Below are 21,713 nucleotides of genomic sequence, written 5' to 3'. Positions count from 1 at the left end.
TGTCATAATATTTTGAAATCCCAGGCTTAAACTTTCAAACCTTTGAATAAAATTGTTGCTCCAGAAAAGTTTCATAATTATCTTGAGGTTTCTGTTACTGCTGGAGATCTCTCAGTTTGAAAGACATGGCCTTACAGAATTTGAATACATTAGTATCGTTTGCCAAAAGAATGACAATTAATAGCTTGTTCACTCAAAAGAAGGCCGTTGATGTGGTATTTCTCTTCCCTGGTTATGCAGGCAGAAACTGGAGCTGAAAACCACGGAAGCAAGCATGAGACTGAAGCCGGGAAAGCAGGTTGCAGCCATCATTAAAGCAGTCGATTCAAAGTACACGGCCATTCCCATTGTGGGCCAGGTCTTCCAGAGCAAGTGCAAAGGATGCCCTTCTGTAAGTGTGAGCCACAGCGCTATGTGGCCAAATCATGGAATAATCACGGCCTACAATTCTGTTTTCCTTTTGTCTCCAATGGAAGCTTCAGTTAATTTATAAGGAAAGTTTACAAAGAACTTCCAGCCACCACTGAGTTATAATAGCAGTAGCCTAATAATATGCTATAATAATTAACAAATGACTACCACATCCACTTATTTCAAATAAAAAATGTTATGACTTGAAGGCAGCTTCCTCAAAGAAGACCTCAGAATGCAGTGGGGATAAGCCTGATGAAGTTAGGGGAAGCATACAGCAATGAGAGCATAGACAGTGGCCTGAATCCTGAAAGTTCTGCCTCTCGGGAGTAATATGTCCAGGCTTCTCAGGTGGATCAGTGGGTAAAGAATCCACCTGCAATACAGAAGATGCAAGACATATGAGTTGGATCACTAGGTCGGGAAGATCCCCTGGAGGAAGACATGGCAACCTACTCCAGTATTCATGCCTGGGAAATCCCACGGACAGAGAAGCCTGGTGGACAAAAGTCCATGGGGTTGCAAAGAGTAGGACACAACTGAAACAGCTGAGCACACACACAGTAATATGTCCACAGGTGAAATGTTTTACTGAGCTCAGTGTTCTGAGAGCTGCTAGGAGGACTAGAAATGGATACCAAGCTCTTCACCTAAATCAGGAACACTTATTTACCACACCCCAACCTCTCCTACTGTTACAGCCAGAAATGAGCGCACCCCCAAGGCTAAGTGTGTGAGTGTGTGTGTCTGTGTGTGCAGGTATGAGTGTATCTGTATGTATTTGTGAGTGTGTGTGTAATATTTTTAATCTAATAAAGAATAATTTCTTTTGTTGCATAAATCAGTTGTGATGTATGGCCACAGATATGACTCTGGGTTCCAGCATGTCCTAATACTTAACCCTTGGCTTCAAGCTCTGTTTGTAGCTACCAGAAGATGCTCTTCCCTTGGCCATTATTAGTGTTCAAAAAAGTGGAATCATCAAGAGCTAATACCAGAATTTGCTTAAAGTGCAAGGCACTAATTCCTTATTAGTTTCTCAAATATATCAAAATTGAGTGAAGGGGAAAACAAAATGAGACAAAAATAATTGTTCTCAAACCTTGTTTCTTCTTTTTTCCCCACAAATTATCTAATATTCCAGTGTCATTTTCTAATGTCATATGAGATGGAAATTATTTAGAAAGGTGACTAATGAAACCAATGATCTTTTCTTATTCTGTTAATTTCTCTCCCCATAGTTATCAAATATTATGAGCCATCTAAGATTTCTCAAAACTATTTCTTCATTATTATAGGAAAGATAGGAAAATAATTCTTCATTATTACAGGAAAGATAGGAAAATAATTCTTCATTATTATGTCAGTATAATGTCACCATTGCAACTCTTTAAAGAAAAAAATTCTGACTTAACACTGATGTGATCTCTGCCCTCAGAAACGACCCAGTAAATCTAGCTAAGTACAACTGGAATATTTTTTTGGACTATCCTCTTAAGATTAGATGACCAAAAGGGATTTGAAGAAGAGCAAAAATGTGTATCTGTTGTTATTGGAAGGAATAAATAATTTAAAAACTGGTAGCATGCAGATTATGCAGAGTTAAGACAGAGGTCACTAATGGGATTTAACACATTTTTTTACAACTAGGGGAGAAGTGGTAAACTATGAAAAATAAGGTTTTGAACTTTTTTCTAAGCCAAAAGATGTTATTGATTAGAACTATTTACTGTTTTTAAAATCACAGCAGCATAACAGTAGTGTATATGAGGATTCAGTCCAGTTCAGTCGCTCAGTCGTGTCTGACTCTTTGCGACCCCGTGAATCGCAGCCTGCCAGGCCTCCCTGTCCATCAGCAACCCCCAGAGTTCACTCAGACTCACGTCCATCGAGTCGGTGATGCCATCCAGCCATCTCATCCTCTGTCGTCCCCTTCTCCTCCTGCCCCCAATCCCTCCCAGCATCAGGGTCTTTTCCAGTGAGTCAACTCTTTCACAGCAGGTGGCCAAAGTATTGGAGTTTCAGCTTTAGCATCAGTCCTTCCAATGAACACCCAGGACTGATCTCCTTTAGGATGGACTGGTTGGATCTCCTTGCAGTGCAAAGAACTAAGAGTCTTCTCCAACACCACAGTTCAAAAGCATCAATTCCTTTATCTAAATGCCACTCCACTTAACATGGATATATGAAACGAACAGTTCAGATCTCAGCAAGATGATGTTTTACTATTACTAGTATTTCATACAAACCATAAAATAAAGAGAATAAGGAGATCAAATTATTATAAAAACTGGTTTTCAATAAGGTTTCAGTTCATAAGAAACATGACACAATTCTTCAGCAGTTCTGATGATTTTTCCCAACAAAATATCCTGTTGTTAATGAAAATTCAACATAATTTCACTATGGTAGTCAAAGCCTGGCTTCAGATGTAACACCGTTTTGTAACCATGGAATGACCTATATGCCCGGAATCTTGAGGTCATTTGAGCTAAGTACTAATCGACAAGTCCTCTTGAGGAGGACTTGTGCACTGATCAACAGGCCTCTGTATTTGCCTCTGAGAGTCATAGGAACGTGATAGGGGCAGGGGCAATCAGATATATTGAGGTAAGATAAAAAGAGCTTCTTTTGCTTGTCAGATACAAGGAAACATTTATTTCTGGAGAGAACATTCTTTAGAAACACAGATGTTCAGAATTATGAGTGTGGTCTGGGCCTGTGGCCGTGTTTTGCAGCTCTCAGAGCACTGGCAGTCCATCAGAAAACACCTGCAGCCTGACAACCTCTCCAAGGCTGAGGCTGTCAGAAGCTTCCTGGCCTTCATCAAGCACCTCAGGACGGCAAAGAAAGAAGAGATCCTCCAAATTCTAAAGGCAGAAAACAAGGAAGTACTGTAAGTTCCCTGAACATTTCCTGGGGTTGTCTATAATAAAGTGCTTCTGGGTTGCTGTTTATTAAGCAGGTAAGATCCCTTTTGAATCAGCTGCCTCACCTTCAAACCAGTTGTTTTGCTATTTCACATTTGCATTGAACAGTTATACCTCAGTGCAGTAACTCAATGGTTAATTGGCCAGAAAAGCAAGTTTTCAGCAGTGACTCAGAGTGAATATTTTATTTTGAACATTTTGTTCTTCATGAGTGTAAATCAGGTCTAGATTGGTACACAGATAGGGGGATGGTAGGACTGTGATGTGATACCACAGTGCAGGCGCTGCCACACTCTGGTGAAATTGTGTTCCCAGAGCTATTAATTGACACTCAGAAAGAGTTTAGAATTGATTATAAAAACAAACAGACAAACAAAAACAATATGTTTTTTCTATTAAAAATGAGCTTTCATTAAAGATACAGTGATGATTGTCATAGAAGCCTTGTTTTGAAGAGAAAATTGAGAACTGAGATAAACAGCAAAAAGAATCCAGAGAAAAGAAATATGTACATCATTTGAGTATTCAGTGGAAGAGTGCCTTATTTTACATCCACAATAAAGAGAGTTGACAATTCTCAAACTTACTTTGTAAATACCAATACAAATACACTTTCTAAATAGAAGTGTTTTGGTCTGTAAAACAAAATTTATCTGCAACTACAAATTCAACTGTTTTACACTAATTATCCTAATTGATGATATAGAACATGGCTCAATTAGTTTGACAAACAGTGGAAACTAGCCATTAAAATAGTCAAAAGTATAAAATGGCCAAGTTACACCCCTTCCCCCACACATACAACACACACAGCAACAGTGGTCACTGAGTTCAAAGGACTTGATTACTCAAGAATAAGAGAATATAGCTTTTTTCTGGAGAAGATTGTTTATTCTTGATTGTACTGTTATTGACTTGACTTAGGTCATTAAAAAATTGATATGAATTCCATATGACTAACTACAAGTTAGTTGGATACTCTCTTCAAAAATAAACATTTAAACTGAGTTAAATATATGCAAAATTATAAATTCTCAGACTCTGTTTTAATCATAGAACTTAAAGATATATTTTAGAGTGACTTATCTTTTTGTCAAAAAAAAATTACTGACAAAAACAGTGCAAAATTTGGCTGTTAACTTAGAACAGAGATTACACTAAACCTTAGACTTATTTGTATCCTAAAAATCTTATGGTGGCAATAATTTGTATGATTTCATGATACATTTTCTAAATCAGGTTATTTACCTGATAATATTTTCAATACTGTATCATATCATAGGAAATAAACATGTAACATTGTATAGTAGAAAAGATACTCAGTTCAGTTCAGTTCAGTTGCTCAGTTGTGTCCGACTCTTTGTGACCCCATGAATCGCAGCACGCCAGGCCTCCCTGTCCATCACCAACTCCCGGAGTTCACTCAAACTCATGTCCATCGAGTCCGTGATCCATCCAGCCATGTCATCCTCTGTCATCCCCTTCTCCCCCTGCCCCCAATCCCTCCCAGCATCAGGGTCTTTTCCAGTGAGTCAACTCTTTGCATGAGGTGGCCAAAGTACTGGAGTTTCAGCTTTAGCATCATTCCTTCCAAAGAAATCCCAGGGCTGATCTCCTTTAGGATGAACTGGTTGGACCTCCTTGCAGTCCAAGAGACTCTCAAGAGTCTTCTCCAACACCACAGTTCAAAAGCGTCAATTCTTCGGCACTCAGCTTTCTTCACAGTCCAACTCTCACATCCATACATGACCACAGGAAAAACCATAGCCTTGACTAGACGAACCTTTGTTGGCAAAGTAATGTCTCTGCTTTTCAATATGCTATCTAGGTTGGTCATAACTTTCCTTCCAAGGAGTAAGCGTCTTTTAATTTCATGACTGCAATCACCATCTGCAGTGATTTTAGAGCCCCCCAAAATAAAGTCTGACACTGTTTCCACTGTTTCCCCATCTATTTCCCATGAAGTGATGGGACCAGATGCCATGATCTTCATTTTCTGAATGTTGAGCTTTAAGCCAACTTTTTCACTCTCCTCTTTCACTTTCATCAAGAGGCTTTTTAGTTCCTCTTCACTTTCTGCCATAAGGGTGGTGTCATCTGCATATCTGAGGTTATTGATATTTCTCCCGGCAGTCTCGAAAAGCTCTTCAGTTCAGTTCAGTTCAGTTGCTCAGTCATGTCCGACTTTTTGCAACCCCATGAATTGCAGCATGCCAGGCCTCCCTTTCCATCACCAACTCCCGGAGTTCACTGAGACTCACATCCATCGAGTCAGTGATTCCATCCAGCCATCTCATCCTCTGTCGTCCCCTTCTCCTGCCCCCAATCCCTCCCAGCATCAGAGTCTTTTCCAATGAGTCAACTCTTCACATGAGGTGGCCAAAGTACTGGAGTTTCAGCTTTAGCATCATTCCTTCCAAAGAAATCCCAGGGCTGATCTCCTTCAGAATGGACTGGTTGGATCTCCTTGTAGTCCAAGGCACTCTCAAGAGTCTTCTCCAACACCACAGTTCAAAAGCATCAATTCTTTGGCCCTCAGCTTTCTTCACAGTCCAACTTTTACATCCATACATGACCACTGGAAAAAACCATAGCCTTGACTAGATGGACTTTTGTTGGCAAAGTAATGTCTCTGCTTTTCAATATGCTATCTAGGTTGGTCATAGCTTTCCTTCCAAGGAGTAAGTGTCTTTTAATTTCATGGCTGCAATCACCATATTAGGATGAACTAAAATCATAAGACCTAGTTTTAAATTCTGACTTCCAAAATCATATAACCTTTAAGTAAGTCATATACATTCAGTCTCCCTGAGCCTCATTTTCAACATTCATAAAATACAGAGAATTCCTTCTGTTTATTGTAGTATAGTGAAAGTCAGGGTGGTGGAATGTAACATTTCCCAGTTTCATTATGTGTATCCTATGGCTTTCAAGTTATTAACAAGTACACCAAGAGGAAAGGCTCCTGTGAGCAATTGAGTTTGAAAAACACTGGGAAAAAACACATCAAATAGTTCTCTTTATTGCAGCAATATCTGGCATCTTTAATCTGATAATATTACAAATAAGTTTCCTTAAATATGTTCCAAACTTACATGACCTTGAAAATCCCTCTTCTTAAAGCATTTTGTAGGATTAGTATTACATGAAAACACTTTAGAAAACACTGTAATTAAGACCCCAGTATTCCAGAGTCAGAAAAGACTGAGTTCCAATCCTAGCTCTATTTTTACCAGCTATGGGACCTTGAACAAATGATTTGATACCTCTGAGTCTGTTTCTTTATGTATAGGGAGAATATTAGTGTTAAACTGACAGAGATGTTCAGTGAGCTGATGGTATTAATAACAGCATGTATTTATTGAGCATATACAATGTGCCAAGCACTATTCTAAGTGTTTTACACAGATCATGTGATTTAATCCTCCTGACAACCCTAAAATAACTGCTCTTTATAGCCCCATGTTACAGATAAAGAAGTTAAAGCAAAAAGAGGTTCAGTTCAATTCAGTCAGTCAGTCATGTCCGACTCTTTGCGAGCCCATGGACTGCTGCATGCCAGCCTTCCCTGTCCTTTGCCAACTACCAGAGCTTGCTCAAACTCATGTCCATTGAGTTGGTGATGCATCTGCCATCCAACCATCTCATTCTTTGTCATCCCCTTCTCTTCCTGCCTTCAATCTTTCCCAGCATCAGGGTCTTTTCCATTGAGTCAGTTCTTTGCATCAGGTGGCCAAAGTATTAGAGTTTCAGCTTCAGAATCAGTCCTTCCAATAAATATTCAGGAGTGATTTCTTTAGGATGGACTGGTTGGATCTCCTTGCAGTCCAAGGGACTCTCAAGAGTCTTCTCCAACACCACACTTCAAAAGCATCAATTCTTTGGTGCTCAGCTTTCCTTATGGTCCAACTCTCACATCCATACATGACTACTGGAAAAGCCATAGCTTTGACTAGATGAACCTTTGTTGGCAAAGTAATGTCTCTACTTTTTAATATGCTATCTAGGTTGATCATAGCTTTTCTTCCAAGGAGCAAGCGTCTTTTAATTTCATGACTGCAGTCACCATCTGCAATGATTTTGGAGCCCAAGAAAATAAAGTCTGTCACCGTTTCCACTGCTTCCCCATCTGTTTGCCATGAAGTGATGGAACCAGATGCCATGATCTCAGTTTTTTGAATGTTGAGTTTTAAGCCAACTTTTTCACTCTCCTCTTTCACTTTCATCAAGAGGCTTTTTAGTTCTTCTCTGTCTGCCATAAGGGTGGTGTCATCTGCATATCTGAGGTTATTGATATTTCTCCCAGCAATCTTGATTCCAGCTTGTGCTTCCTCCAGCCCAGCATTTCTCATGATGTACTCTGCATATAAGTTAAATAAGCAGGGTGTTAATATACAGCCTTAATGTACTCCTTTCCCAATTTGGAAAAGAGGTTGCATACCTAAAACTGCTAGTCAGTGTTTGCAATAATAACACTTAATAAGTATTATCTCTCTCTCAGTCTGCTCCATTCCATGACGTTTTGTTAGGGCCAAAATGGTATAGTACAAGAATATCTTTTTTAAAATATGTGTATATGAATGCATTAGATACGTGTATGTATTTGTTATGCAGATGTGAAATGAAATATATACAGACATCTTATGTTCATTAGTATAGCAACTAGTTTCAGAAATATTATCATCCCAAGACTCAACCAATCAGAGATTCTTGATGAGTAGATGATGTAACTAGCACTTTCCTTCAGGAGTTTCACTCTACTAACAACTAATTGTTGTGATTGAACTTGAACCATGCTTGTGTGCATGCTAAATCGCTTGTTGTGTCTGACGCTTTGTGATTCTGTGGACTGTAGCCCACCAGGCTCCTCTGTCCATGGGATTCTCCAAGCAGGATTCCCCAGGAGGGTGGGTTGCCATGCCCTCCTCCAGGGGATCTTTCTGACCCCAGGGTCGAACCCGCCTCTCTTACCTCTCCTGCACTGGCAGGCAGCGTCTCTACCACTAGCACCACCTGGGAAGTCCGAACTTGAACTGCACCATGGTGCTTTTTATTTTTTATTATTTTTTTATTTTGGCTTTTTTTTTTTTTTGCTTTTTATTTTTTAAAAAAATGAGCAGAAATTTCTTTCTTGGGTATAAATGAAAGTTAAAAGAACGTCCCATCTTTCCACTGAATGATACTACCTTAGTTATACATTTAAGAAATGTATATAGTTGCAAAGCTAATTAGAAAAAGAATTGATTTGGGAGACCATAGCTTTTACATATTACTTATGGAGAAAAGAATTTGAACCTAATTTGTAATATTATTTATATAATTTTATTTGCAAACCTCCAAATTATATTTGGCTTAGGGTAGAGTGGAAGTGAGAAATAGATTTAAGGGCCTAGATCTGATATATAGAGTGCCTGATGAGCTATGGAATGAGGTTCGTGACATTGTACAGAAGACAGGGATCAAGACCATCCCCAAGGAAAAGAAATGCAAAAAGCAAAATGGCTGTCTGGGGAGGTCTTACAAATAGCTATGAAAAGAGGAGAAGCGAAAAGCAAAGGAGAAAAGGAAAGATATAAACATCTGAATGCAGAGTTCCAAAGAACAGCAAGAAGAGATAAGAAAGCCTTCTTTAGTGATCAGTGCAAAAAAATAGAGGAAAACAACAGAATGGGAAAGACTAGAGATCTCTTCAAGAAAATCAGAGATACCAAAGGAACATTCCATGCAAAGATGGGCTCGATAAAGGACAGAAATGGTATGGACCTAACAGAAGCAGAAGATATTAAGAAGAGGTGGCAAGAATACACAGAAGAACTGTACAAAAAAGATCTTCACGACCCAGATAATCACGATGGTGTGATCACTGACCTAGAGCCACACATCCTGGAATGTGAAGTTAAGTGGGCCTTAGAAAGCATCACTACGAACAAAGCTAGTGGAGGTGATAGAATTCCAGTTGAGCTATTCCAAATCCTGAAAGATGATGCTGTGAAAGTGCTGCACTCAATATGCCAGCAAATTTGGAAAACTCAGCAGTGGCCACAAGACTGGAAAAGGTCAGTTTTCATTCCAGTCCCAAAGAAAGGCAATGCCAAAGAATGCTCAAACTACCGCACAATTGCACTCATCTCACACGCTAGTAAAGTAATGCTTAATTCTCCAAGCCAGGCTTCAGCAATATGTGAACCGTGATCTTCCAGATGTGCAAGCTGGTTTTAGAAAAGGCAGAGGAACCAGAGATCAAATTGCCAACATCTGCTGGATCGTGGAAAAAGCAAGAGAGTTCCAGAAAAACATCCATTTCTGCTTTATTGACTATGCCAAAACCTTTGACTGTGTGGATCACAATAAACTGTGGAAAATTCTTCAAGAGATGGGATACCAGACCACCTGACCTGCCTCTTGAGAAATTTGTATGCAGGTCAGGAAGCAACAGTTAGAACTGGACATGGAACAACAGACTGGTTCCAAATAGGAAAAGGAGTACGTCAAGGCTGTATATTGTCACCCTGCTTATTTAACTTATATGCAGAGTACATCATGAGAAACGCTGGACTGGAAGAAACACAAGCTGGAATCAAGATTGCCGGGAGAAATATCAATAACCTCAGATATGCAGATGACACCACCCTTATGGCAGAAAGTGAAGAGGAACTCAAAAGCCTCTTGATGAAAGTGAAAGTGGAGAGTGAAAAAGTTGGCTTAAAGCTCAACATTCAGAAAATGAAGATCATGGCATCCGGTCCCATCACTTCATGGCAAATAGATGGGGAAACAGTGGAAACAGTGTCAGACTTTATTTTTCTGGGCTCCAAAATCACTACAGATGGTGACTGCAGCCATGAAATTAAAAGATGCTTACTCCTTGGAAGGAAAGTTATGACCAACCTAGATAGCATATTGAAAAGCAGAGACATTACTTTGCCAACAAAGGTTCATCTAGTCAAGGCTATGGTTTTTCCTGTGGTCATGTATGGATGTGAGAGTTGGACTGTGAAGAAGGCTGTGCGCCAAAGAATTGATGCTTTTGAAGTGTGGTGGTGGAGAAGACTCTTGATAGTCCCTTGGACTGCAAGGAGATCCAACCAGTCCATTCTGAAGGAGATCAGCCCTGGGATTTCTTTGGAAGGACTGATGCTAAAGCTGAAACTCCAGTACTTTGTCCACCTCATGCGAAGAGTTGACTCATTGGAAAAGACTCTAATGCTGGGAGAGATTGGGGGCAGGAGGAGAAGGGGACGACAGAGGATGAGATGGCTGGATGGCATCACTGACTTGATGGACATGAATCTGAGTGAACTCCGGGAGTTGGTGATGGACAGGGAGGCCTGGAGTGCTGTGATTCATGGGGTCGCAAAGAGTTGGACATGACTGAGCGACTGATCTGATCTGATCTGAATACAGTAAGATTAATCTGTATATTCTGAGGGTACATTAAGTGAGAAAGAAGGGAGTTAAGAGAGAGGCTTAAAATAAAATGGGGTAGTGTCTTTCAGAGAAATCCATCACTTTTCTTTTGTTTAAATAAAAAATTTTCACTTCTTTAGGAAACTCAAACCAATGGGGTCTATGGTGCTACTGCTAAGTTGCTTCAGTCGTGTCCAGCTCTGTGGGACCCCATAGATGGCAGCCCACCAGGGTCCCCCGTCCCTGGGATTCTCCAGGCAAGAACACTGGAGTGGGTTGCCATTTCCTTCTCCAATGGGTCTATGAATGGTAGCAATTCAAATAATTTATTAAGCACCCTAAAATTGATATCTATGACTGTTTTCTGTTTTAGACCCCAGCTAGTGGATGCTGTCACCTCTGCTCAGACACCAGACTCATTAGATGCCATTTTGGACTTTCTGGATTTCAAAAGCACCGAGAGCGTTATCCTCCAGGAAAGGTTTCTCTATGCCTGTGCATTTGCCTCACATCCTGATGAAGAACTCCTGAGAGCCCTCATTGTAAGTCAGATGGACACTGCCAAAATTAAAGCTCTCAGCTGATCTTCGGAATCTAAGCAGTAATTAAAAGTTGCCAGCATCAGAATAAAAGCTGAAACTAGAACCTTCTGATTATTCATATTTAAATTCTATTAGACTGCTTTCTTTCATTAATCACTAATTGTAGAGTAGATTATTTCACAAAGTAGAATATTTCACATAGTGTATCTTTGCAATTCCTCTAGATAACTTAAGCTATGTTTAATGGAAATTTAAAGATTATATTCACCTATTATGTAATGTGACATAGGACAAAATTTCAATTTCAGTCTTGGTTATACTTCACAATTTGACTTTAAAAGATTTATTTTGACTTCAAAAATCTTGGTGCTATTTTATGTACAGTACATTGTATAACATATAATCATTATATGTTATGTATTGGGTTGGCCAAAAAGTTCCTTTGGGATTTTCAATACATTATTACTGAAAAACCCCAATGAACCGTTTCACCAACCCAATACATATTAATTCTTCTGTTACTGAAAAATTATATTGGAAGCAAAATCTAGAGTTCTCTTGGACCCAGGGTTTAAAAACAGAAAGTCCACTTATTCACTTATGATTTAGGGGAATAATTCATAATCTTTTTGGAAAATAGGCTTGTTTGAAAATCCGATAGCATTAGTGAAGTCCCTCGTTACCCACACGTACAATTTTACAGACCATTTTTTCGATTCACTGATGCAGTGAATATAATCCATAAACCTCTCAGGAATTCACAGATCTATGTTAAAAATACCTAGAAAGACTTTACCAACTCTTCAGTTCAAAGCTAGATAGTGAATTTATGTGTCCCCAAAGCAAAATTCAGAGTTTGAAATCTAGAAATATGGAAACAGTTTCTTTAGGCTTTGGCTACTTTGTTTCTTACTGAAAAATATTCCATGAAAATGTTTAAATGTTTTGGTTATCTGTTTTATCCCTGTTTGGCTAATAGAGTAAGTTCAAAGGTTCTTTTGGAAGCAATGACATCAGAGAATCTGTTATGATCATCATCGGGGCCCTTGTCAGGAAGTTGTGTCAGAACCAAGGCTGCAAACTGAAAGTAAGTGCAAATCCAGTCTAAGTCACTGTATATATAGCTCCAAACCATCCTATTTAACACTCACATGCTGTCCACAACTGGTGTTCCTATTTCCCCTCACCCTACTCTATTTTCACCACCTGCAACCCACTCCAGTTTTCTTGCCTGGAGAATCCCAGAGACAGGGGAGCCTGGTGGGCTGCCATCTCTGGGGTCGCACAGAGTTGGACACGACTGAAGCGACTTAGCAGCAGCAGCAGCATGGCAATTATTGCTGTTGAACATACTTTATAATTCAGTTAATTATTACATGGATTATTTATTCTGTCTCCCACTGAAATATAAGTTCACTGCAGAAATGGATCTATGTTTATTCCACACCAATTGCTTAAAATGGTGCCTGGTATATAGGTAATGTTCACTAAGTGCTTGCTGAAAGTGAATAGTCCAAGAATCCCGCATCAAGAAATATTTATTGAGTACCCACTGTGTACTGTACTCAACTTTGAATGATGTATATATGTATATATGGTAAAGTTCTTATTCTTCAATATTAGATTCTAAGGCTACCTCCTAGGGCAGACTATTATCTATAGTAAGTATGGTTTGCAGTTTTTGAGTTTTTATGGGAGAAATTTAATTACTTCTAACTACTTTAGAACTTTATATTTTATTTTTAATTTCATTTCCTCAAAGCTTCTCCACTTGCCTGAGTGGACTATCAATTTTAACATCTTCCTCATTAAATTATGACAAAACACTCACTTTTAAGCACAACTAAATATGGAAAATCTAAATGAGTTAATATCCAACTCAACTCATCTTTCTGTAAGGCAAATAGGTTAAAGATGTTAAATACATACAAATATAACCTTTTTTCCGTCCATGTTTATTATATAGCCAGCTTTCAGTCAGCATTTTACTTCTATTTCTGTTTCCCATTAATATTTGTTTTTGCTTACATTTTGATCTCACTGCATCCTAATTTCTTTTCTCCCCCAAATTTATATTTGGAAAAAATTCAGACCTATGAAAAAGTTGTGAGGATAGCGCAATTCCATGAATATTTGTATACCTACAAATATACCTACATTATAATTCATATAAATATATGAAATAGGAACATGATTTGAAAGTCAAATATTCATCTAAATTTGACAGTTGTTAATGTATTGTCCTATTTGAATTATCTTATTTCATTTTATATTATTTTGGTTGAACCCTTTGAGAGTAAGTTGCATGCATCTGACATTTTACCCCTGAAGACTTTTACTTCTCATTACTTGAAGGTCATTGCATCTAGGCTCTTACAATGGACAGAATACATGTATTTATACTTATTAAATTGTGAGTTCATACTGCTACCTCTAATTCTAATCCAGTTCTACAGGGTTCTTTCTCTCCTTCCATCATTCCATAATTATATCTTCCTTCTCTCACAGTGAGAACCTTGGTTCTCAAGAACATCAATACTGTGATTCATTTGCTCAGTCCTAAAGCATGCACAAAATAGCTTTGAAATTGTTACACGAATATCACTACAAAAAACAAACTACCTTAAGTAAAGTTCAAGACTTCATAATCTTTTTGTCTTTAGAATATATTACACTAAAGGTGTATAATCAGAGTACTATGCTCAAACATTACTTGGGTTAATTCTTTTTTATTCTCTTTTGTTTAGTTATGTTATTAATCTGATATTTATTCATGTTCATTAGATTTTGTTTGAATTCAGTTTTAGCATCCTTTCATCCTTGTTAACTTCATTTCTTGAATATATGAAATAGGAACATGATTTGAAAGTCAAAACTTGATTTTAAAAATATCCTCAAAGAGGTCTCATTCCCTTTCCTACCCTTCCACCCATTTTTACCTACTTTTTCTACATAAGTGGTATCATTAGTTTTGGGTTCTCTTTCCTGTCTCTTTTTGCAACAGTAAGCAGGTGTACACACACATTCTTATTCCTTTTTTCTTACACAAACTATAAACTTCTGTATACATTCTCTTGTATCTTGTTTTTTCCACTTAACAACATATTCTGGACATCAGCCCATACTGGTTCACAGAGATCTTTCTCCTTCCTTTCACAGCTGCCTAGCACTCCATGTGTGTTAGCCTGAGACACTGCAGTTTATTCTCCCATGTATGGTCACTAGGTGATGTCCACTGCTTCTGCTCTTTACAAATAATATTTAAATGGATAATCTTAGGCACATTTTCTCTTATTTTTGGAGCTATAGCTTCAGGGCTAGGGTACTGGATCAAAATGCAGATCTGTTAGCTTTTGCCAAATTATCTTCCACGGGATTTGTAACATTTTAGGTTCCCACTAGGATGCCTATTTCCCAATAGGCTCAATAACAATGTATGTTATCAAACTTTTGGGTTTTTAGAGTTCAGTCTGATAGTTGAGAAATAGCACTTCTTTATTACATTTAAACTTTAGCATCTTCATTCTATTTGAGAGTCTTTTATGTCTTCACTACCCCCCATCTCTCCCATTGTGTGTGTGTGTGTGTGTGTGTACCTGAAGCCTATAGATGACACTGAGCCCCTAAAACATACCTAGTAACAAAGGTAAAATAGAGCCTATTTCTAATTTACTTTTCCATTAAACTATTAACTAGTAAGTTAATAGTTTCTAGGCCAGAAAACATAAGGCCTTTCCTGATTAAAGAATATGTTTGCAAAGTACCTGCTACACAGAAGGCATTCAAGAAAGGTTTTTTGAACAGTAGGTCAGCGTTAATGAAATTTGGAATTGAGTGGAAATGAGCACTCTTTAAACAGTTAGAACAAGACCTTACAGTTGAGTCCTAAGTGCTATCACCATAGTTAATACAAAAGTAAAGGTGAGTGCCACCAGTTAGGCACCTCCTAACCATTATTCAGAATTTCAATGAATGGGTAATTCTAGGAATAATTGATCACAAGGGAATTTTTAAAATGATTTTATACATTCAGAATGTGTTTAAAAGTAAATATGCCCATTGTTAATTATACTCATTGTTTCTTGCAGATATGTTAATGTGTGTATTTAAAAAATAACAATACCTTTATCAAGCTTTACTTTTTCATTTTCATTGCATGCCTCGGTCAAGCAACCAGTGCAAAATGTTGTAAAACTTTAGGCTGTTGTCTTGGACACAAGAGTGAGGCCAATCTTACCTAAGCTTTGTTTCATGTGTGGTTACACACATGTCTGATGTAGAATGTGTTCTTTTAGGGAGTGATAGAAGCCAAAAAGTTAATCTTGGGAGGATTTGAAAAAGCAGAGAAAAAAGAGGACATCATGATGTACCTGCTGGCTCTGAAGAACGCCCGGCTTCCAGAAGGCATCCCGCTCCTTCTGAAGTACACAGAGACAGGAGAAGGGCCCATCAGCCACCTTGCCGCCACCACACTCCAGAGATATGATGTCCCTTTCATAACTGATGAGGTAAGTTCTCCAAGAATATTTTCAACCTTCACAAAAGGGAAAAAAAAAAGCATGCCTAATCATGAGTCAAATGCAAACTTCTCTGAAGTTGCCCTATTCCCCCCCCAAACTAAGAATTTCTTTTTCCTGTTTAGAAATAACTTCAATTGGATTTAAGGCGGTTCTGAAGTAGCCTCACATTTTGAGTAGATAATGCCCTATATCATGAAGCATAAATATTGAAGCACCTTCTCTTACTTTAAGAAACAAATTCTTCTCTGAAATATCTTTATTTCCCTGGTGGCTCAGACGGTAAAGAATCTGCCTGCAATGCAGGAGACCCATGTTCGATCCCTGGGTAGGGAAGATCCCCCTGGAGAAGGAAATGGCTAACCACTCCAGTACTGTTGCCTGGGAAATCTCGCAGACAGAGGAACCTGATGGGTTACAGTCCATGGGGTCACAGAATCAGACATGACTGAGTGATTAACACACACACACACACACACACCACAAGTTTTAAGATGCTCTTAAATTGTTTGACATGGGAATAACCTGGCTTAAGTCTGACCATTCAGGAAGCCATCCAAATTAAAAATTTTTTTAGGACAGAGAATGTTTACAAAGTGTAAGATAAACTGCCTGCTCAGAATGATGCTCTAAGTTTGCAGCTACATTTGTTGATAGGCTAATGAAGTGTGATAATTAGGGTCATGAGTGTTTGAGACAGACAGATAGATTCTGGCTCAGTCTCTTCTTAGTTGTCTTTGTTTTGATGAGTTTCTTAATTCCTATGTACCCGAAAACAAGGTTAACATTTGAGAGAGAGAACAAGGCAGAGGGGAGTAGAATTGAAAGAAATACCTAGTGTAGAACCCCTATTGTTAGGTGATGCTAGTGACTAATGAAATTAGTTGTTGCCACAGGATGTAATTATTTTGATGAATTTTCTTCAGTATTAACATTTTGTAAAAAAAAAAAAGAAGAAGAAAATCCTCTATTATAACCTATGGCCTTTGGATGATAATGATTATCAGTATAGATTCATCAAATGTAATACACGTACCACTGAGATGCAGGATGTTGATAGAGGGGAGGTTGTGTGGAAGGGGGAGTGGGAAGGGATGGAGATCAGGAGGTATATAGGAATGCTATACCTGCAGCTCAGTGTTTCTGTGAACCTAAGATTTCTCTAAAAAATAGTCTATTAATTTTAAAAAGATGGAAAATTCTGAGGCATTTCATTGTAAGGAATATAGGTTCATATAGTCATCTCTCTCCAGAGGTCCCTTGCCGTGTAGCAGTAGTACCTTTGAAAAATCTATGTCTGTTAGGTAATACTATGATATGCTGCATAGCAATCAAGACTCAAAAATCTCAGTTTCTCACATCTCGGCTTCTCATCCATGCTATGGCTAATCCATGCTAAGGGAAAATGTGGCCATGAACTCACTATAGTAGTAGATGAAAGAGAGGGATAAGATATATCAGCACTTAACTGCCTCAGCCCAGAAGTCACCCACAGAAATTCTGCTTATGGTCTGTTAGCCAGAACTATGGCCCCACCCTAAGTCAAAGAAATGTGGGAAATATAGAGGCACATGTCTATTTTTATGAGCATGAACTCTTCCTGCCACGGTATAAATTCATGAGATGAGATGTGTGCTAACCAAGCTTGAACATCTTGTCTACAGGTAAAGAAGACTATGAACAGGATATACCACCAGAATCGTAAAATACATGAAAAAACTGTGCGTACTACTGCAGCTGCCATCATTTTAAAAAACAATCCATCCTACATGGAAGTAAAAAACATCCTGCTCTCTATTGGGGAACTTCCCAAAGAAATGAATAAGTACATGCTCTCCATTGTCCAAGACATCCTACGTTTTGAAACACCTGCAAGGTAGGGGACAGCGCCCCTCTCTCTGCTTATCCAAGCTTGTTTGTATAATGATGTGATACACATGTGGCTAATAATAACGGTGTGGTCTTTATGCTGGGTTATGTTGCATAAAACCAAAGAGTTTGCCAAATTTCCCATAAGAGAAGTATTTAGCAGGCCAGATTAAACTTCGCCTTGGCACTATGATTTGGAACTCTGGATATGGTTTTTTTCACTCTAGGTCTCCTGTTCGGTCTGGTAATATCATATTGCCAAATGTTAGTAATGTTTTAAAATCCAACTACATTTTCAGTAGCACTGAAATCTTCTCTCGGCCTTACTTCATCCCTGGAGCAAAGCAGAAGAGAGCTAATCACTCACTCACATGCAGTCCCTGTGAATATTTGAGGACTGCTCTTTACATTTTCTTCTCCATGCTAAAATCATATCACCTAGTGATTCTGGGGTGAACCCTGTAAGGCAACATTCTTCTTCTTCCTCTCAATAATGTTCTACATCAGATCTAGGTACAGATTTCTTTGGTGGATTATTTTATTTTTTTGCTGTGCTGTTTAAATTTTATTATTACTGATGCAATTAATGTTAAGTAGTCAGGAATGGCAATAAGAGTGAAAGTCTCTTGGTCGTGTCCAACTCTTTGGGACCCCATGTACTATACAGTCCATGGAATTCTCCAGGCCAGAATACTAGAGTGGGTAGCCTTTCCCTTCTCCAGGGTATCTTCCCAACCCAGGGATCAAACTCAGGTATCCCAGGTCTCCCATATTGCGGGCAGATTCTTTACCAGCTGAGCTACAGGGAAGCCCAAGGATACTGAAGTCCATAGCCTATCCCTTAGAAGGTTAAGCCTTACTTAGAAAGAGATGCTCAGGCTTCCCAGGGGGCGCTAGTAGTAAAGAACCTGCCTGCCAATGCAGGAGATGAAAGAGATATGGTTTCAATCCCTGGATTGGGAAAATCCCCTGGAGAAGGGCATGACAACCCACTCCAGTGTTCTTACCTGAAGAATTCCACGGACAGAGGAGCGTGGTGTGTTATAGTCCATAGGGTTGCAAAGAGTCAGACACGACTGAAGTAACTTAGCACACACATTGTGTTTTACTGGGATGTTTCTTTTTCTTTTCTTTTTTCTTTTTTATGGCCATGCTGAGTGGTTTGTGAGATCTCAGTTTCCTGACCAGGGATCGAACCCGTGTCCCTTATGGTGGAAGCTCATGAAGTCCTAACTGTTGCACCACCAGAGAAGTCCCTTGTGAAGTATCGCTTTAATTGAACATTAGACAACACTAGAGGGTATAGGAAAACATTTAAAGAAAGATTGGGCAGCCTCTCCAGTTTGGTACAATTTTCCTTAAAGGTATATACTATTTGACAATAGAACCACAATGATTCAAAGAACGTGTTGTTTTCCACTTCTGAGTTGTGTCCATCACTCAGCTTCAACCATCTCATAGCTGGGTGTCCTCACCTTGCTGTCATTTTGATACCAAACTAAACTTCAGATATCTGAGGAATGAAGGGGAAAACCCTCATCCTGATGCTGACACTCCAGCTGGCACCTCCCTAGTCTTGGAGTGGCACGAGGAAAATTTGGCCCCTTCTTTTTTCCACTGAGGATTTGGGTTCTTTCCAAATCTGACTTGGGAAACAGCCATCACAATGCAGCTTTTTCCTTTTTTGTGTTATAGCAAAATGGTCCGTCAAGTTCTGAAGGAAATGGTCGCTCATAATTACGATCGTTTCTCCAAGAGTGGGTCCTCCTCTGCATATACTGGCTACGTAGAACGTACGTAACCCAGAAAGGGGTTCTCCCTCCCTGCCCCATGCCCTGCTCAGTGTTGCTGTGACTGTTGTTAAATTTGCGGATTTTTTTGTTGGTGTCATTAGGGACTTCCCATTCGGCATCTACTTACAGCCTTGACATTCTTTACTCTGGTTCTGGCATTCTAAGGAGAAGTAATCTGAACATCTTTCAGTATATTGAGAAAACTCCTCTTCATGGTATCCAGGTATCTCATTTTTTCATTAATTTTGCTTATTTGACTATGTAAGCAGTTAGTGTGAAGTAGGATAAAATATATACTAATGATAACACTGTAGAATGTGTAAATTAATCATGGATCTATCATGTCATCCTGATTCCATCATCTGCAAAAGGCTGTGTGGTTTATGGTCCCAGAGAGTTTCAAATATGCAAACATCCATATTTTTTCAAAGGTACAAATGTTCACAAAATTGAAATCATGCCAGTATTTCTCACATATGTTTTGCAAAAATATTTTATTTTTACTCGTAGATATGTATACTCCTTGGAGCTCCAGATATTTAATTCTAGAATCTATTTCCTTCTCTTGGTGTTTCTATGGAGAGAGTGATTCTTCATAATGAAAGCTCTCATAATAGAATATGGTTCTCCGAAGAGTTGATCTAATTTTTCTAATACTTCTAAGACAGAAAAGAGTAAAGTGGAGACATTTGACAACTGGCTGACTTCCATCCCTTTAGTTTTACCCCAAATTTGGTGACAATCTTTAAAGGCTTCCTAATTTCAAAATATACTCTCTTTTTAGTTTTTATACGTATCAAAACTATAATCTTCTAAATAAGCTCACTTTATCTTTAGAAATGATTTAGTGTTCTATAAACTTGAGTTCTTATCAATATTGCATTACTACACTGTTTAACAGGACTCTAGTCAGAAACCATGCCTCTGTCCTGAGGAATCACCATCTGTTTTCTGATATGCACTCTGAAATGCCAAACGCCCATGGCTAGGGCCCTGGGTGTGGAGGACAGAGAATATGTAGGATTCCTATGTCTGGTAGATCTCAGGGTGTGAACCTGCTCTCGATGTTCAACGTCTCTTCTTTTACTGGAAAAGGTTTTATGTGGAAGGTTGTGAGTCATGGCTTAGAGAGTTGCACACCCTCTCATAGCACAGACTTGGGCCAACTGTGCCAACATCTCTCCACCTCGTTTTCAGGGGCTCCCTGAGACAGGCAATCCACTGTGTATGACAATTCTGCAGAAACTGTCTCTAGGATAACGCCATTAAATGGAAAGTTCCTGTTCTTTGCAGTCAGACAGAAGAGGTTTGAGACCTATCTCTACCATCTGAGTGTTTTTTCAGGCTTCATCTACAAAATGGATACAATCACATGTACCTCCAAATGTGGCTGTGAGAATTAAATGAAGAAAACAAAGAAGAAAGAAGAAAACAAACTCATATTCAGGCACAGAGCTGTTTTTGTTTTATTTTTTGCCTATTTTTTTGCAGCTGCAGGCAACTTTTGGAACCCCAGGAAAGTTGTAGGTGTAGCTCATCCTCTTGTACAGAACGGGCGGGGAACTAATGCCATGAATGCTATATCCGTTTTCCCTAGGTGGTCATTGAAGCCCAAGGACTGGAGGCATTAATTGCAGCCACTCCTGATGAGGGGGAAGAGAACCTTGACTCCTATGCTGGCTTGTCAGCTCTCCTCTTTGATGTTCAGCTCAGACCTGTCACTTTTTTCAACGGGTACAGTGATTTGATGTCCAAAATGCTGTCAGCATCTAGTGACCCTATGAGTGTGGTGAAAGGACTTCTTCTGCTAATAGATCATTCCCAGGTAATTCAGTCTGTACATGAATATTGAATATACTAGTCACATTTTATATACATGGAGGATACAAGATAAAGTTCCACTCACCTTGGAGCTCACATTCTAAGCATTCGACCCTCTTGGCATTATTGTCCTTTCCCCTTACCTACAGGAAAATGGGTTTTCTTTTGCCTGTATTATCTGATTAAGACGTCGTCTCACTGTTGAGGCAAAAGAGGAACTACTCAACATGAATGTAATACAATGTCATTATATCTCAGTAAAACTAAAAGTGGGGGAAGGAAACTGGTAGGAACAGAAAAAAGAAACTATGGAGAAAATAACTTAGGATTCAACAGAGGAGAGATGGCCTTATTTCTTTCACTTGGCTTTCTTGGGTACAAATATGATATTTTTTTCTGAACACAAGCACTGAACTACAAGGC

The 21,713-nt window shown here is 38.9% G+C and overlaps 1 protein-coding gene across 1 annotated transcript in view; it reads left to right on the top strand.

The window, feature by feature from the left end:
* Nucleotides 1-21,713, top strand: part of MTTP (microsomal triglyceride transfer protein) — a 56,627-nt gene that overhangs the window by 19,950 nt on the left and 14,964 nt on the right. Inside the window, exons 7-15 of the mRNA XM_005910303.3 lie at nt 241-391; nt 3,150-3,307; nt 11,122-11,290; nt 12,270-12,377; nt 15,586-15,798; nt 17,472-17,683; nt 19,372-19,469; nt 19,571-19,692; nt 21,067-21,294. Coding sequence (XP_005910365.2) covers nt 241-391; nt 3,150-3,307; nt 11,122-11,290; nt 12,270-12,377; nt 15,586-15,798; nt 17,472-17,683; nt 19,372-19,469; nt 19,571-19,692; nt 21,067-21,294 — 1,459 coding nt within the window. The remainder of the gene's footprint in view (nt 1-240; nt 392-3,149; nt 3,308-11,121; nt 11,291-12,269; nt 12,378-15,585; nt 15,799-17,471; nt 17,684-19,371; nt 19,470-19,570; nt 19,693-21,066; nt 21,295-21,713) is intronic.

Source organism: Bos mutus, chromosome 6 (assembly GCF_027580195.1).
Source record: "Bos mutus isolate GX-2022 chromosome 6, NWIPB_WYAK_1.1, whole genome shotgun sequence".
Taxonomy (NCBI): domain Eukaryota; kingdom Metazoa; phylum Chordata; class Mammalia; order Artiodactyla; family Bovidae; genus Bos; species Bos mutus.
The sequence above is the reverse complement of the archived record's forward strand: the minus strand, read 5'-3'. Positions and strand labels throughout refer to the sequence as shown.